Consider the following 16754-nt stretch of genomic DNA (forward strand, 5'->3'; position numbering starts at 1 on the left):
CAGATTTGTTAACTATATGCACAGTGTTGTACAGCAGATCCCTAGAGCTGCCTTGTATGGGACAGCTGTTTTTACTTTCTGCTTTCAAAATTTCTCTCTTTGTGATTTTTGACAATTTAATTATGATTTGTCTGTGTGTATGCTTTCTTCTAGTTGGAGTGAATTAAGCTTCTTGGCCTTATATATTTATTTTTTCTCAAATTTGAGAAGTTTTAACCATTATTCCCTCACGTAGTGTCTCTGCCCCTTTTTCTTTTCATCTCCTTTTGGGACACCTATGATATGCATGTTCTATTTAATGCTGTCCTTCAAGTCCTTCAGGTTCTCTTCATTCTTTTCTATTATTTTTCTTTTAGCTCCTGTACTTCAGTAATTTCAAATTCCTATCTTCAAATTTGCTGATTCTTTCTGTTGTCTGGTCAAGAGCTAAAAAGTCTCTCCAATGGATTTTTCAATTCATTTAAATTTCAATTCATTTATTTTATTCTTTAATTCTAGAATTTCAGTTTGGTGGTTCTTCATTGTTTCTATCTCTGATAATATTCTCATTTTGTTCATACATCATTTTCCTGATTTCATTTAATTGCCTATCTGTGCTCTCTTTTAATTCATTGAACATGTCTATGACTTTTTTTTTTTTTAATTCTATGTCTGGTAATTCATGTCTCCATTTCTTTGGGATCAGTTTCTTGTGATTTAATTTGTCCCTTTGAATGGTTTGTATTCCCCTGCTTCTTTGTATATTTTGTTATCCTCTGTTGGGACTTTGGAAATTTAAAAAAAATCAATCACTTCTCCAGTGTTTGTGTTATGGTCTTTGCACAGGGAGGTTTTTCTTCAGTCAGCCCAGCTGGATATTCTAGGGATCTTTCAAGCCTTTTCTGGGGATGTATTCTCTCTGAGTTTATATGTATAATCTCCTTATTGAAGAAGTTTGCCAAGTTCTACTAATGAACACTACCTAGTGTCTGTCTGTGGTACTGTAGACTCTGGTACATGTTGAACACTTTTGTTCTCAGTGGACCCCAACCTGAGACCCCTTTCCCGCCAGTACTTAAATGCAGGCAAGATAGAAATCAGTCCCCTGGGCAGCTTCCAAAAAGTCAGAACACTGTATGTGTTCCACTCCTTTCTCTACCCAGAGAGAATTTGGGTGTTAGTGGTTTCTTCCTAATCATGCCATGACATGACTAGGAGGGACCTGGTGAGAAAGTGACATGAATTTTCCTACCAAATTTTATGTGGTTGGTTTTGTGCTTGCCTACATTGTAGGAACTTCTTAATTGGTTTCTGGATTTCTCACAAAGGCAATTAGTTGTGAAATGTTAACTTCACTTCTCTGAGGGGAAAACAGGTCTGAGGCTTCCTCTACCATCTTGCTAGCTTTTCTTTCCAAAAATATTTAGGTATGTTATTGCTTATCCTTTGCCAGGTATTTCATATATTTCCATTTTTTCAGGGTTGGTTTCTGAAGATTTATTTTGTCGCTTCGCTTGGGCTATTATCCAAATTTGTACATTCGAAAAAAACATCCACCCCTCCTGGTTTTTATGAACTATGGTTATACAGGGGAAAACCTTTACCAATCACCAGTCTAGCTAGAGAATCTGGGGCCTCTCAAACCTTTTCTGTGGATATGTCTTCTCTGGATTTGTGTGTGTAGATTCCTAATTAGAGGAATTTTCTGGTTAGTTTTTTTTTTCAGGAACTCATAATCGCTTGTATTCTCTGGTATCTTCTGCTGTATGGTGGGTCCTCTGAAGCAGTAACATGCCACCCAGTTCTTTTTTGTTCTTAGCAGCCCCCATATATTTAGAGGATGCCAGATCCCACCCATGATCCAAGAGAAATGGGGCAGAAGCCAACCCATCAAGCAGCCTAACAAAACAGCAAGCAGAATGCTGAATGATGTACAATTCTCTTTCCCTGTGAGGGAAAGGCTACCAAACTATATTGGCCTCTGTCTGCTGTACCATGAGTTTTCTGGAGAAGCAGCATGCTGTACAGCTCTTATTTGTTCTCAGTGACCCCCAGACATCTACTTATGAGAATAGTATATATACTCAGTGTATACATTTTGGGAAAACAAAAGATTATAAAGCATATGTAACTTCTAATTATGCTCTTATAGGATTATTAACCTTTTCCTATATTTTTTCCAGGATTTTAATTCAAAAGTAAATAATATTTATATATTTGGTCACAGTTGAGTACTATAAAGTTAATGGAACTCTTTTTCTTTCTTTTTTTTTATTTTAAAGATTTTATTTATTTATTTGAGAGAGAGAGAGAATGAGAGAGAGTGAGTACATGAGAGGGGGGAGGGTCAGAGGGAGAAGCAGACTCCCCGCCAAGCAGGGAGCCCGATGCGGGACTCGATCCCAGGACTCCAGGATCATGACCTGAGCCGAAGGCAGTCGCTTAACCAACTGAGCCACCCAGGCGCCCCAATGGAATCTTTTTCACTGGCCCTTTTAAAATGAAAATATTCCAAGTCAATAGCAGTTTCAAGAGTTCTGAATTTTAGTGGAAGCATAATATATTCTATGATTTATTATAATTTATTTAAACATTTCTCTTTTGATTATCACTTAAGTTGCATAAAATATTACATTCTCAGTTTTGAATACTTAATGCCCAAGTACTTGACTAGTTACCTGATTATTTCCTTAGGAAAAATTCTTAGAAGTATTTCATCAATGTGTATAATTATGTCACTCTTGACATATGCTCTAAGTTTACTTCTAATAAAAGTTTTAACAACTTTTTCATACCCTTGGCTTAGGTTTTCATTAGGGTGTTAGCTTATACAAGACACTAACATGCAGAAGAATGGTTTGTAGTATATTAACAGGACGTAGCATGCATCAATGGGGAAAGACTAGTATTTTTTTTTAAAGAGTGTTAGAAAAGAACAATTTGCACATGTGGGGAAAAAGATATTTAATTAGATATCATTTGGCATTAGTGGAAAATGGGTTAGTCATTAAGTTAAATCCATAAATGGATTAGTCATTAAGTTAAAAATAGAGATGACAATAGGAAAACTATGGGTATACAATTTATATTGAATGTTCAGTGTATAAAAGTAATGAGATTAAAAGGAAAACAATAGTTTCCGAATAACAAATAAGTATTATAAAAATGATTAATATAAAAGTAGTATACAAAATCTTATAGGAAAAGCATTAATATTCCACTTTTGAAAATGCTAATGGGATTTATATCTTTTTAAAGTTGTTTTGAAAAATACTAAAATATTAAAAACAACCATTTTCACATGTTTTTTGAGTCAGAATATTGTGCACAGAAATGAAGGCTGGATCATTAGTAGGTATATTAAAGTGTACTTTTGCATAAATAGAGAGTGATTGAACGAATGTGAGTATAAATAACCAATGTTCTGAAAGCATATAATAAAATAAATCTCTTTACTTGAACAGTTTACCTACACTGGTCCGGATTACATTAACATATACCAAGTGGAATATCTCCTGAATCAAAAGTAATTATTGTGAAATTAATGAAGTAAATCATTATCTCAAATAATGAATAAATTTAGTTATCATATATACTAGATGCAAATTATGAATGCATCATACTATCCATGTACTTCCTTGGGTCAGTCCATTTAGTATGTGATTATTCATCTCTGAAATAATTCTGCTTAAGTAAGTGAAATGAAATCAATATAGGATGGTTAGGTAGTGTCAGAATGAAGTAACTAATCAGTGTATCATTGTTAAATGGACAATTACCATGATTAAATAGAATTTATGGTTAAAATATATGATTGTCAGGTGAAAACTTGGAAACTTTTATTTTTCTACATAAATATGAAAATAATTTTCTTCTATTACATTAGTGCTATTTATAAAGCACTGTCTCTTGAAGATTAGGTTAGATTATCTCTTTAATCTAGGTAACTCTGTGAGATAAGATTATTTTTGCCATTACGACTGAAAATTGGATTTTGATTCCAAATGTCAGGCTAAATACAGTGGTTACTTTCAGAACACACGATATCCCACTGAAATGAAATATATATACCTACTTATGTATTTAACTAACCATATGTATATATATATACATATATATCTGATATATATATATATATCATCCCTCTCCATATATATATGTGAGATATATATCAAGATTAATTACAGTGCTAGGGGAAAAAACAATATCAGTGAAATCAGAAATATTTTTGAAAGATGATAATCATACAGTTCCTGTGTTATTTGAAATGTTTCCTTTTAAATATTTCTATTTGCTTAGCATCAAGTTAGTGATTGGTAATGTCACTGAAATTCTTTGATGATCAACACTTCTTGCACAGAAGGAAGCTTCTGTGGATCTTCCATCTGATCCACAGTTGCTCAGTACTACTTTTTCTTGTGGAATAAGCTTCTTGAGTACAACAATTATTATGCTTTATTTATTCTGACTGTGACACTGTAATTGTAATTGACTTTGGGTCAAATGTCAGCCTTTTCCTAAAAACTCTTCTTTTATTACATCGAGAGTCAGTTTCCTTTTCTTAAATCAATATATCATAGTTTGTACAAGAAACAGTAACTAATTTTGCAAAATAATGGGAAACATCACTTAAAATATCATAAAAAATTTAAGTATCCAGAAATGAACTCAGAAAGTGTAAACCCCTTATGGGCCAAAGTATACAACTTTTTTGAATGGTATAAAGAAGACTTAGGGAATAGAAATTAGATTGGAATATTATAAACATTTAATTTCACCTAAACTAATATATGAATTGAATAGAATGCTAACGAAAATCTTGACAGAATATCTTATGGGACTTGAAGCCCATTGGTATCAGTAAAAGTCTGGCAGTAAATAGACAGCATATTACATGGGAGTGATGGAAGAGAGTTTAAGGAAGGGACTACTTACAAAGGTGAGGGTAAGGTTAACAAAAAGTACCAAAAGATAGTGAAGCACCCAAGGACATATATAGTAGAAAACTACTACCATTTCTAGGTCTGAGGGGGAAAGGCTAGAAAGAAATTATCAGTATCTGACTGCATTTATAGGTATAAGTGCTTTGCTGTAGCAGTCGGTGACCTTGGGACAGGTGTTCAGCCTCTGCTACACAGTAGTCTATCAGGAAGGCAGATGGGGGAATAAGTACTTCAAATTCCCTTTTCTACAGTCACCTTCATTTGCTTCCCATTGGCCAAATTCAAACAAAAACTGAAGGATGAGGGAGCCTGGTTGATGAGTTATATGAAGATTAGCATTCTAGCGCAAACAACAGAGTAGAGAAAGAGAGTGGGTTTGCAGGGACAAACAAAATATTCAGCATCATAATTTTATCTGGAAGAGCAAACACAATATGTTCCAAGAAAATTTTGGTAAAATTTCAATAGGAAAACTTATCTCATAGTACTCAAAACAGTCTAATGTTAAAATAATTTAAAAAGTATTGGAGCACAGGATCACAATTATCAGAAAAACTTTCATAATTTTATTATCAATTTATACATGATAGCAGGAACTTTTCAAATCAATTGGGATAGGATGGAATTTTCATCAATTGTTTTGGGACTTTTATCCATTTGAGATAAAAATTCTTACCTCATACATTATTCAAATTATAAATAATATGAAACATTTAAATTAAAAAATCTTACAAATTTATTGAAACAAAATAAGGAATTATTAGTAATCATTGTCACTCTCAGTTTCTAGTTTATCAAGAGAATTTTAACAGGTTTGATTACATACAAAATAGTAAAAATTATGTGGTAAGATTATAAATAGATGAAATCATTCTTAGGAAACTATAAGTAAATATTTGCGATGTATACAATAATGAAGATTAAATAACCATACTCTGTGAAGAATTACTACAAATAAATAAGAAAAGACAAAAAGCCCAGTATTAAAATGTACAGTATATATGGCCAAAAATTCATTAAAAATATACAAATAGTAAATACATAAATAAATCCAACCCTCAGTAAATATCAAGGACATAACAATTAAAATAATTAGAATTCATTTTCAAATTTATCAAAAATCTATCAGAATTTACTATTACATGCTATATGAAAAATTTAATTAATTTTTTGTAGTTTCAAGTTTTTATTTAAATTACAGTTAGCTAACATATAGTGTATTATTAGTTTCAGGAGTAGAATTTAGTGATTCATCACTTACATGTAACATCCAGTACTCATCACAACAAATGCCTCCTTAATGCCCATCATCTATTTAGCCCATCCCCATCCACCATCCTTCCAGTAACCCTCAATTTGTCTTCAATAGTTAAGAGTCTGTTTTACAGTTTGCTTCTCTCTCTCCTTTCCCCCTTATGTTTATTTGTTTTGTTTCTTAAATTCTACAAATGTGTGAAATCATATGGTATTTGTCCTTCTCTGACTGACTTACTTCACCTAGCATAATACACTCTAACTCCATCCACATCATTGCAAATGACAAGAGTTCATTCTTTTTGATGGCTGAGTAATATTATATATACACACCACATCTTCTTTATCTATTCATCAGTCAATGGACATTTGGGCTCTTTCCATAATTTGACGATTGTTGATAATGCTGCTATAAACATCAGGGTGCATGTGCCCCTTCTTTTCACTATGTCTGTATCTTTGGGGTAAATACCTAGTAGTGCAATTGCTGGGTCGTAGGGTAGTTCTATTCTTAACATCTTGAGGACCCTCCATACTGTTTTCCAGAGTCGTTGCACCAATTTGCATTCCCACCAACAGTGTAAGAAGTTTCCCTTTTCTCCACATCCTTGCCAACACCTACTGTTTCCTGTGTTGTTAATTTTAGCTATTTTGACAGGTGTGAGGTGGTATCTCATTGTAGCTTTGATTTGTATTTCCCTGATAATGTGATGTTGAGCATCTTTTCATCTGTCTGTTAGCTGAAAATTTAATTTATAGAAAATTTTGCACCTATCTATAGATGTTCATAAAGGAAATTTATTATAGCATATTTTTAACTAACAAAACTTGGAACCATTTAAAAGCTTAACTTTAGAAAAATGATTACATTCCCCTAAATTATGGTACCTCTACACCATGGAGTCTTAAAAATAATGTTTATCTACACATACAGAAGTGGAAAGTTCACTAGAAAATATTGACAAGCATAAAAGAAGAAATAATTTAAAAAGGAAATCACACCACAGAACAATATAAATGACATGATGCATTTATTTTAAAGTCTATGTGTTAAGTTGATGAACAATCTTAACATATAACAAGATAGAATTCAATGAATATATTGTGGTAAACAAATAAGGCATTTTATATTGATAATAGAAATGAGAGAGAGAAGTGTGACTTTTAGGAACATGTACACACCAAAGAGTCTCAAAGTATATAAAGAAACAACTGATAGGCTTATAGGAAGAAACAAGTATCATAAACATTGTAGTTAACTATTTATGTACAGTCCTCTCAGGAACTGATAGACCAAATAAATTAAAATTGGGGACAACTAGAAACTGAACATTACAAATAAAAAACTCAAGCCATTAGATATTTGTAGAACTCCATATTCAAGAGCAACTTCCCCCGCATATTAAGACATAAGCAATGTTTACAAAAATACATTGTGTATAGTGTTCACACAGAGTCAAGAGCAAAACTAAACCTTAGAATTGATTTTAAAAGGACAGCAAAGGACAGTCCTAAGTGTTTAGAAAGTTACATATTATTGTACTCCACTGATTAAAGGCTTTTAAGAAAAACTCTCAACCATATAACAAAATCACTTTACTTCAAAATATATGAAATGTAGTTGAAGCTGTAGATAAAAGAAATGTGTGGTGTTGAATACATCAGAAATCAAGAAAAAAGAAAATGAATGATCTAGGCATTTGAAACCAGAGATTTAGAAAAAGAAAGCAAGACTAAATAAATGAAATTTTAAAAAATAATAAAATAAGTGCAGAGATCAATGAACTATGAAACAATACCTGCACAGAAATAGTAGTTATTTGTGATATGAAATGCTGTTTAGAAAAAATTACTTACAAAAAAATAAACCCTTTTACAAGCAAATGAAATACAATAAAGACACAATAAAGATTTAAGGATAATAAAGTGTTATAAACAAGTCCATTCTAATGATTTAAAAAAACTAGATGGAAAAAATACACTTCTATAAAATATAAAATATCAAAAGAAAGAGAAGCATGAATGAGAAAACTTGAAAAGGCCAAAATCATTTTAAAATGGGATTTTTTAATAATCAAGATAACACACAGTTGGTCTAATTCTCCCAAACTTATAAGAAAAATTTCTATCTTATACAAGTCCTTCCAGAAATCACCTTTGTATTATTTACTATTTCCCGTATAATCATTTTATGTTCTGTACCTCCAGAGTTTGAGGTATTTGGAAGTCTATATCTATAGTTTTGAATTTATGCTGACTCTTGCTATTTAGTGATATTTAAAGCCCAGATATGTTGAAATATCTGGAAAACTTGAGGATCAAAATTTAGTATAATAATAGCAAATTCATATGTAGCATTTTCTTTCTGGTAGACATAGGTAAATGTATGTTGTATATTTATTAAAGTAATCCTTAAGCGTGAGGGGAATCAAATCTAGTATTATGAAGCAGTGCTCCAAATTCAAATGAAAAGACAAAACCAAATGTGTAATTCTGAAAACACCAAGCTCATTAAAGCCAAAGTAACAAAAGCAGCAATATTAACCAAAGCACAATATAACTGGTGCTTGAACATCAGTCCTTTTAAAAGATCATAAAAAGACAGGACATATGTGAGGAAAGAATATGGAATTCCATGACATATCATATACACACACTTCCCCTATACATGTATAAGTGTATGTATATATATTCAAACCTCTATCTATGTCTATATAGAATCTATTTATCATCTATCTATCATTTAGCTATCTATCACCTAGCTATCTACCTATCTACCTATTATCTATCTACTTACTGAGAAAGAATAGAAAAGTATAGAGAATTCAAAGTTGGAGCTGGTGAGAGTTTAAATTGGTGCAGCCACTATGGAAAACAGTATGAGGGCTCCTCAAAAAATTAAAACCTCAAAAAAACAACTATTATATGATGCAGCAATTCCATTTCTGGGTATTTATCCAAAGGAAATGAAAACACGAATTCTAAAAGATACATGCACCCCTGTGTTCACTGGAGCATTATTTACAATGGCCAAGATATGGGAACAACTCAAATGTCCATTGATAGACAAAGAAGATATGTTTTATATATATACAATGGAATTATTACCTAGCAATTAAAAAAGAGTGCGGTGTTGTCATTTGCAACAACATGAGTGGAACTTGAGGATGTTATACTAAGCAAACTTAGAGGACAGAAATACCGTATGATTTTGTTTATATGTGGAATTGAAAGAATGAAAGAACAAACAAAACAAAACTCATAGATACAGAGAATAGATTGGTGGTTTCCAGAGGAGAGAGGGGTTTGGGAATGGGCGATTTGGATGAAGGGGATCAGAAAGTACAAACTTCCAGTTATAAAATAAATAAGTCATTGGGATTAAGTGTACAGCATGGTGACTATAGTCAATAATGTATTATAAATTTGAAAGTTGCTAAGGGAGTAACACTTAAAAGTTCTCATCACAAGGAAAACAATTTGTAACTTTGTGTGTTGACAGATAGTAACTACAGTTATTGTGGTGATCATTTTGCAAGGTATGGGAATGTTGAATCATTACTTTGTATACCTGAAACTAATATAATGTTGTATGCCCGTTATACTTCAAGAAAAAAATAGCAATCAATAGTTCTATTCTATATCATTCTTTTTCCAGTAGCCTAATTTTACAAGGAAAACTGGTTCCATTCAGCTAATGCATATCTTGCTTGAAGCTGTATCAGTCTTACAGATCCTCAGATACACTTCTGCTCCAAAACTGTGTTTTGGCCAGTTAGGCAAATGGGATGGGGTTTATCTTAATTAAGATGTCCTTTAACAATCTTTTTAATCACTAGTTTCCATTTAAACTGTCCCAGTACTGATACTAATCACCAGTAAGGAATTATCCTTCTTATCATGACTCTGATCTGAAAATTGGAATAAAATAGTTTTATTGGACTTGTGACTACTTTCTAGCATATAATAAACAATGGAAATAAAAAGAACAATGCCTAATATTTAGTTTCTGTAAATCCTTCTGATATTTACCTTAAGATAAAATCAAGTTTGTTCTTTTCATAATGGTCTAATGATTTCCAGTTTTAAAATATATGTCTGAATTTTTTATGAGGAGCTTCAAAACCTAGTTTTTTCCATTTTAAAAGAAAATTGATTTTATTAACGTTCTTGAATACAAAATCTTGAAAATTAGGATATTAAGAGGCTTTAAATTTGTCATCAGATTAAAAATATATTAATCAGATTAGTGATAAAAATTTTTAAATACAGTTTGTAAACACAAAGGCATTTTCACTACATTCTTTTTTCTAGTAGATCTTTGATTTTTGCCCTTCCTGTCATCCATTTCTTCCTTTACATTTTCCTAAAATTCAAATAGTATTTTTTTTAACATTTAGACAAATAGAACTTGTACCTGACTTTTATTTTAGTTAAGATAATTTACTCCAGTAATTCCCAAACTTATAATTAAAGAGGGGAGCTTTTTTTGGTCAGTCATTATAAATGATACAAATCTATAATTTTATATGTATACATATATATTCTCAGAATTTTCCAAATATTCTGGAAATGTATGCAATAAAAATATTAACAATGGTTATCTTTATGTATATATATAAATTTTATGAGCATACATATTATACATGCATCATATTTTATATATTTATACATATGTATGTATATGTATATAAGATACATGTAATTTATGTATTCTTGTGTATTTTCTGATTTTTTATGAGCAAAATAATTGTAATAACAAAAGCAATATAGGTATTTAAAGTAATACTTAAAATAATACTCTGCTGGACTTTGGTATTAGCATGTTTACTTACAGAAATTTTGGTTTTGTTTACTCTTTTCTTTGAAGTGGTGATTATAGGTTGAACCTCTCTTTGTGTTTCTTCCTTTCCACTCCCTTCTCACATGTACATTGTTTTGGGCTTAAGGGTGGGGATAACTATCAACTGTGATAGTATAACCAACAAAACTCTGGTCAAAAGGGCTTTGCTATTAGTGTCTTCCTTTAGTTTAATTCATATATGCAAGAACCAGTTACATCAGGACGCATATATAGGAGAAATGCAAGCCACAATACTAGGGCTGATGTATGCTACTACATCTCAGGGCAGAAAGTTCTGGTGTTTACAGCAAGTTTCTTTCTCCACTTAAACCCTTGTTTTCTGTCCATCATTAAGAGTTGATAGGCTAGGGCGCCTGGGTGGCTCAGTTGGTTAAGCGACTGCCTTCGGCTCAGGTCATGATCCTGGAGTCCCGGGATCGAGTCCCGCATCGGGCTCCTTGCTCAGCGAGGAGTCTGCTTCTCCCTCTGACCCTCCCCCCTCTCATGTGCTGTTTCTCTCTCATTCTCTCTGTCTCAAATAAATAAATAAAATCTTTAAAAAAAAAAAAGAGTTGATAGGCTATCTTAAATGACCTAAGACTTTACAGATGCACTATATGTCTCTGAATATTTTCTCCCTCTTTCTTCTCCTCTCTTTTAAGATTCAATTCTGTGCCTCTGGAATCCTAGTAAAATTCCAAACTTGTTAATCAACATTTTCTTATGCGGTAGTGTATCCACTCATATGGATGAATCTCATGTTGGGTGGAGGAATATCAGTCCTAAGCAATCATAAACATATGTCCTCCATTCCCTCCAGAGGGGATTCTCGCAAAACCTAATTTTTAAATACAAATCAACTTTAATTCCTTAACATCAATGAATATGACATTTAAATAATAATAACATTTAATCTATATAGTTCATGACTAAATCTTTTCATTTAATATTGTGTTATAATCCTTTGGATTTTTTTATGTTGTCATTTTCTATGTAACCCAAGAGGAATGAGTATAGAGATGACAATATTAATCTTGACATCACTGACATAAGTTCTTTGTAATGGGAAGCAGAATCAGAGGCCAAATAGGTAAAACTAGGAAACACAATGGGGTGGGGGTTGTTAAGTCTTTATAGGTAATTCGTATGACTCTTTTTCTAGTCAAAATATGGTGACTAACATAAAATAATAAAATTAAATTAAATTAAAAAAATAAAACCCAAATTTCAAAATAAAACATTTAAAAAAGTAATATTTAAAATTTCTTACCAAGTGATGATACACATTTTTTGTAATGTTATTAAATTCAAACTACTTACCTAGATGAAAATGGTTTTTCTATATTTGTCTTAAGATAAACATTTGCTATGATTATTATAAAGACCATAAACAATTACTCAGGTAGCAAATATCCCCTCTATGGAATGAGACTGCCTCATAGATTTTGCTGCAGTGGTTCAAATAAATTGAAAGCCTTCAATACAAAGAGAAATTTCTACGGTCTTTATCCTCTTTGATATTATATATGCTTCTCTATGATCTATATAGGGCTTGACTTTCAAGAAAAAATTTACAGTAGTGCAGCTCTGAACATTTAAAATAATGGTCTTCTTTAGTGTCTATTTAAGTGCATCCTATTCTTACAACAATTACCAAGAGGCTCTATGCCTCCCTTTATATCCTATTGATTGACTAAAAAAAGTAAAACAATTATATGATAGTCTCTATTATCATATAACATTTTCTCTACTATCATATAACCTTTTGACAGAAGGATACTCTTTGCTTTTCAGAGTATGATCTATGAGAAAATTTCTTCTTATCTATACAATTTATATATAATTTTACAGACATGCTTTACTTTGATGTCTTAAGATAAATTTATAGTATCAATGTTTGGCTGTAACAAATACAATATAAGACAGTAGAAGTGTTACCATAAATTTTTATTTAAGCAAAATAAATGATTGGTGATAGTAGAATAACTTTTTAATGTTTTAATTATAAACTTTGGGCTCTGAATATTATATAAGGAAAGGGAGATATCATATTCTCATAAACATGTCAGCAAAATAATTGAAATGTCACTTGATTTATCTTAAAGTATTTTCCATTGTATGTTGGCATTCATTTTTTGCTTATGGTAAATTATATTTACCAATTGCCACCTTGTTCTTTTTTAACCCTAATTTTTAAAGAGCTATGCTATTCTCTAGCTTATTTTTAAATAATATCAATATTTTTTCTCATGTTGATATATACTCTTCTACACTATGAAATAAATGCTTTTGAATAATTAAAATTTTTTTAAGTTGTCTACTTTATAAAATCACAGGAAAGATACATATACATCTTTATATTTATATTATCACTTTTGTGTTTGGGGTTTTTAGGAAAAAAAATATTGATATGTTTTAGAATGAACAAAACTGAAATTCAATTTGAAATAGTAATTTTAATTTATATAAATCCAATTTATTTTATTTAAATTATATTATGTTGATAATTTAATGTTATATAGATCAGATGTTTTTTATTTACCTTGCTTTTTAATCCATTGATAGTTGTAAAGGTATTATCCAGTTCACCTTCAAGTATATCTTGGCCTTAGGGTGGCTTCACAAATTTGAGAAAATAATAATGACAATAATAATATGATTTGTTATGTAATATTATGTGCCAAACCTTATGGTAAGTACTTTATATACACTTAATTACCATGTGTCAAGTATAGAACAAGGAACCCCAATTTTGCCATTTTAAAGTTGAAAAACTTAAAGCTCAGAGAAGTTCTATAATCTATCTGAGGTCACTTACAAAGTAGCAGAGTAGAGTTTTAAACCAGGCCAGTATGGCTTCAAAGTCCTCGCTTTAACCACGGCTGTATTTAGCAGAGTGCCAGACCTGACTCAAGTCAGCCCCCAGAAAGTCAAAAGCTAAATATTCAGGGATTTTGTGAGCTGGTTGTTAAGACACTAGCAATTTGAAATTAGCCATGGCAGGAATATTTATACCATAAAAATCAGCAAATGCTACAAATTGGGCCTTGCCCCACACTTTCATGTCCTCCGCCTGACAGTTTACTAGCATACCATTGTCTTTACAGCCAAAGTCTTGTCAACATTCACCTATATATTAGGTTACAAATATAAGTAACAGATGTAAATTTTTTATCATTTGCTGAGTACTACATATAAACTGCCAGCCATTAAAAAATTTGCCATTAACAGTTCCTGAATTAAATATGTCATCTTTTATTGTGATATCTAAAATAATTTTTTGTAGAGAAGACTGTAAAATAATGAATTATCTTTTTTATTTTCAGTGATAGTGGAAAGTGGAAAGATAATTTCTTTTGTGGCTTATATTAATTCTGGATATTGTGACATTTATAGAAATATTGTAGGACTTATGAAACTACAATCAAAAAAAGTGGTAAGTTTTAAACTTATGTATTCTCTTTAATCATAATTGAATCTAGCCTAATTATCGAACATTTATTTGTCTCCTTTTGTGAAATTTCTGTTCAATTTTTTTGACTATTTTTTGTTATTTCTTTTCTTTTTACTGAGTTGTAAGATACAGGAATGTAGAATACATTGTATTTTGAGTTGTGAGACATAGGAATGACCAATAAGCACATTAGAGATGCTTAATATCTTTATTCCTCAGAGAAATGTAAATTAAAACCACAACAAGGTACCACTTTAAGAATACCAGATTGGTTAAAATGCACTTTACATTTGACCCAGAAATTCCACTTTATTTACTCAAGAGAAATAAAAATATACATTACAAAAAGACTCACATGAATCTTCATAAGCGAAAAACTGTAAGTAATCCAAACGTCAATTGACGGATGGAAGCATTGTGATATATTCTTACAATGGAATGCCATACTTCAATAAAGAGAAGTAATGCATACACGAATATGGATGAATCTCAAAGCATTAGGCTGGGCAAAAACATCAAACCCAGTCTATTTGATTCCAGTTTTATGAGGTTCTAGAACAGGTAAAACACTAATGCAGTGATAGAAAAGTTAGAGCTAATTCTTTTTTTGATTGGTCAAGCAGTCTTCAATGGCGTTTAATATAATATGTAAACTTAGTTGAATTCTGCTACACAAATTATATTCAGTGTGAAGATCTGCCATTTATATAAGTGGCAATTCTTCAAGTTAGATATTGGCTTTTGACCCCAGGATATTTAATAAAGGCTTTCACCTCTTCCAAGTTCATGTCATCAACCTACTTTGAGAGCTACACTTCTTTTTTTTTTTTAATCATACTGCTCATCAACTCATCCCCATTTTGATGCTGTTGAGATCTCTGTGAAAAGATAATTTGGAGTTTCAACTTTTTCTCCAGAATCATGCATACTGAAAACCTGGTAGGCCCTTTTCCACTGTTTCTAATTTGGACCTAAATTGCTAGTTCCCTGAGTCAAACTCACTTTCCATGTTTCTTTATTATTTAAACAAGAAAGTCTTGATGGAATTCCATCTGTGGCCATTAATTCCATCAATTCTGATGCTAGCCCTCTGTGCTTATTTTCTCATTCTCTGTTAGTGCAACAAATGTGCCTTGCAACTGCGGCTGAGGTAATAAATGATAGCTAAGAAAACATACAAAGTTAAGCTATATTTACAAAATGCTATCCTTGGACCTTGAGAAATGGAATGAGCTCAATGTTTCCTAAACATCTTGGTGGATTAAAAATTTAATTTGCAGATCACTAAATGACAGTACTTTCAATTACCTTAGAAATGTTGAACTTGTCTATCAATTTACTATTGTTCTAATATAATTTAAATAAATGTGTACATAACTGTTTTCTCTGACTTGAATGAAATTGCAATTTATTTTAAATACCATACACCAAAATGATTTCTGAACAGTGAATTTCTGATAATAATAGTATTTATCCATTGAATGAAAGTGGTTTCACTGAACATCAATTATCTGTATCTCTTACAGAAAAAAATTCAAAAACTTGTTTGTATGGGTAGACTTAAGGAGAAGGAGTCCTTTGGTGAGATTAGTGTTCTTCTTCAAGTTCCTTTCACATGCACAATAGTTACTGGAAAAGAGGTTGAGATGGCAATCATTGAAGATAAGGACCTATTTGGTAAATACATACACGTCTTTTATACCATTTTATTTGATGAGTTTTTGACAAGTGTGGATATATTTCATAGAAAGAGAAGGACACTCAAGTAAGTGTAGGTGTATATATATGTTATTTACAGAAACAATGTATCTATAGATAGTCCCCTTTAATACTTCATATTCTGTCTGATTTAATTGTGTTATTTTTAGAAAGTATTAACAATATTTCAAAACACTTTGATTTGAAATTAATAAAATCTCTAATTCCCAAGTTACCATTAATAGCATCATACCTTCCTTTTATGGAGTATCTTTTGGTTTTTCATATCTACAATTATTGCTTCTATGTTTCTGGTTCAGGTCAAGAGTGTGCTGTCTTCCAATGTACAGTCTAGATCAAGTGTGTATGAAGAATTGTGGCTTGTAGCATTTAAGCCTTTATCTGAAATTCTAGCATTCTAGTAGTATTAAAAGAATAATCATGCAGCCACCCATGTTTGGTCCTCCAAACATTATACTCAAATAGGAAATGCAATTGAGTATGAAGGATAAATGAATAGGGTTTAATAAATGATGACATAACAGGACATTAAAGAAAATATAGTTTTTTGTATAATAAAACA

General features: G+C 31.3%; 1 protein-coding gene across 1 annotated transcript in view; it reads left to right on the forward strand.

Annotated features, from left to right (window-relative positions):
- Nucleotides 1-16242, forward strand: part of CNBD1 (cyclic nucleotide binding domain containing 1) — a 328386-nt gene extending 312144 nt beyond the window's left edge. The window contains exons 9-10 of the mRNA XM_021688390.1: nt 14346-14455; nt 16000-16242. Of these exons, the coding sequence (XP_021544065.1) occupies nt 14346-14455; nt 16000-16242 (353 nt within the window). The remainder of the gene's footprint in view (nt 1-14345; nt 14456-15999) is intronic.
- Nucleotides 16243-16754: the final 512 nt, after the last annotated feature.

Source organism: Neomonachus schauinslandi, chromosome 4 (assembly GCF_002201575.2).
Source record: "Neomonachus schauinslandi chromosome 4, ASM220157v2, whole genome shotgun sequence".
NCBI lineage: Eukaryota > Metazoa > Chordata > Mammalia > Carnivora > Phocidae > Neomonachus > Neomonachus schauinslandi.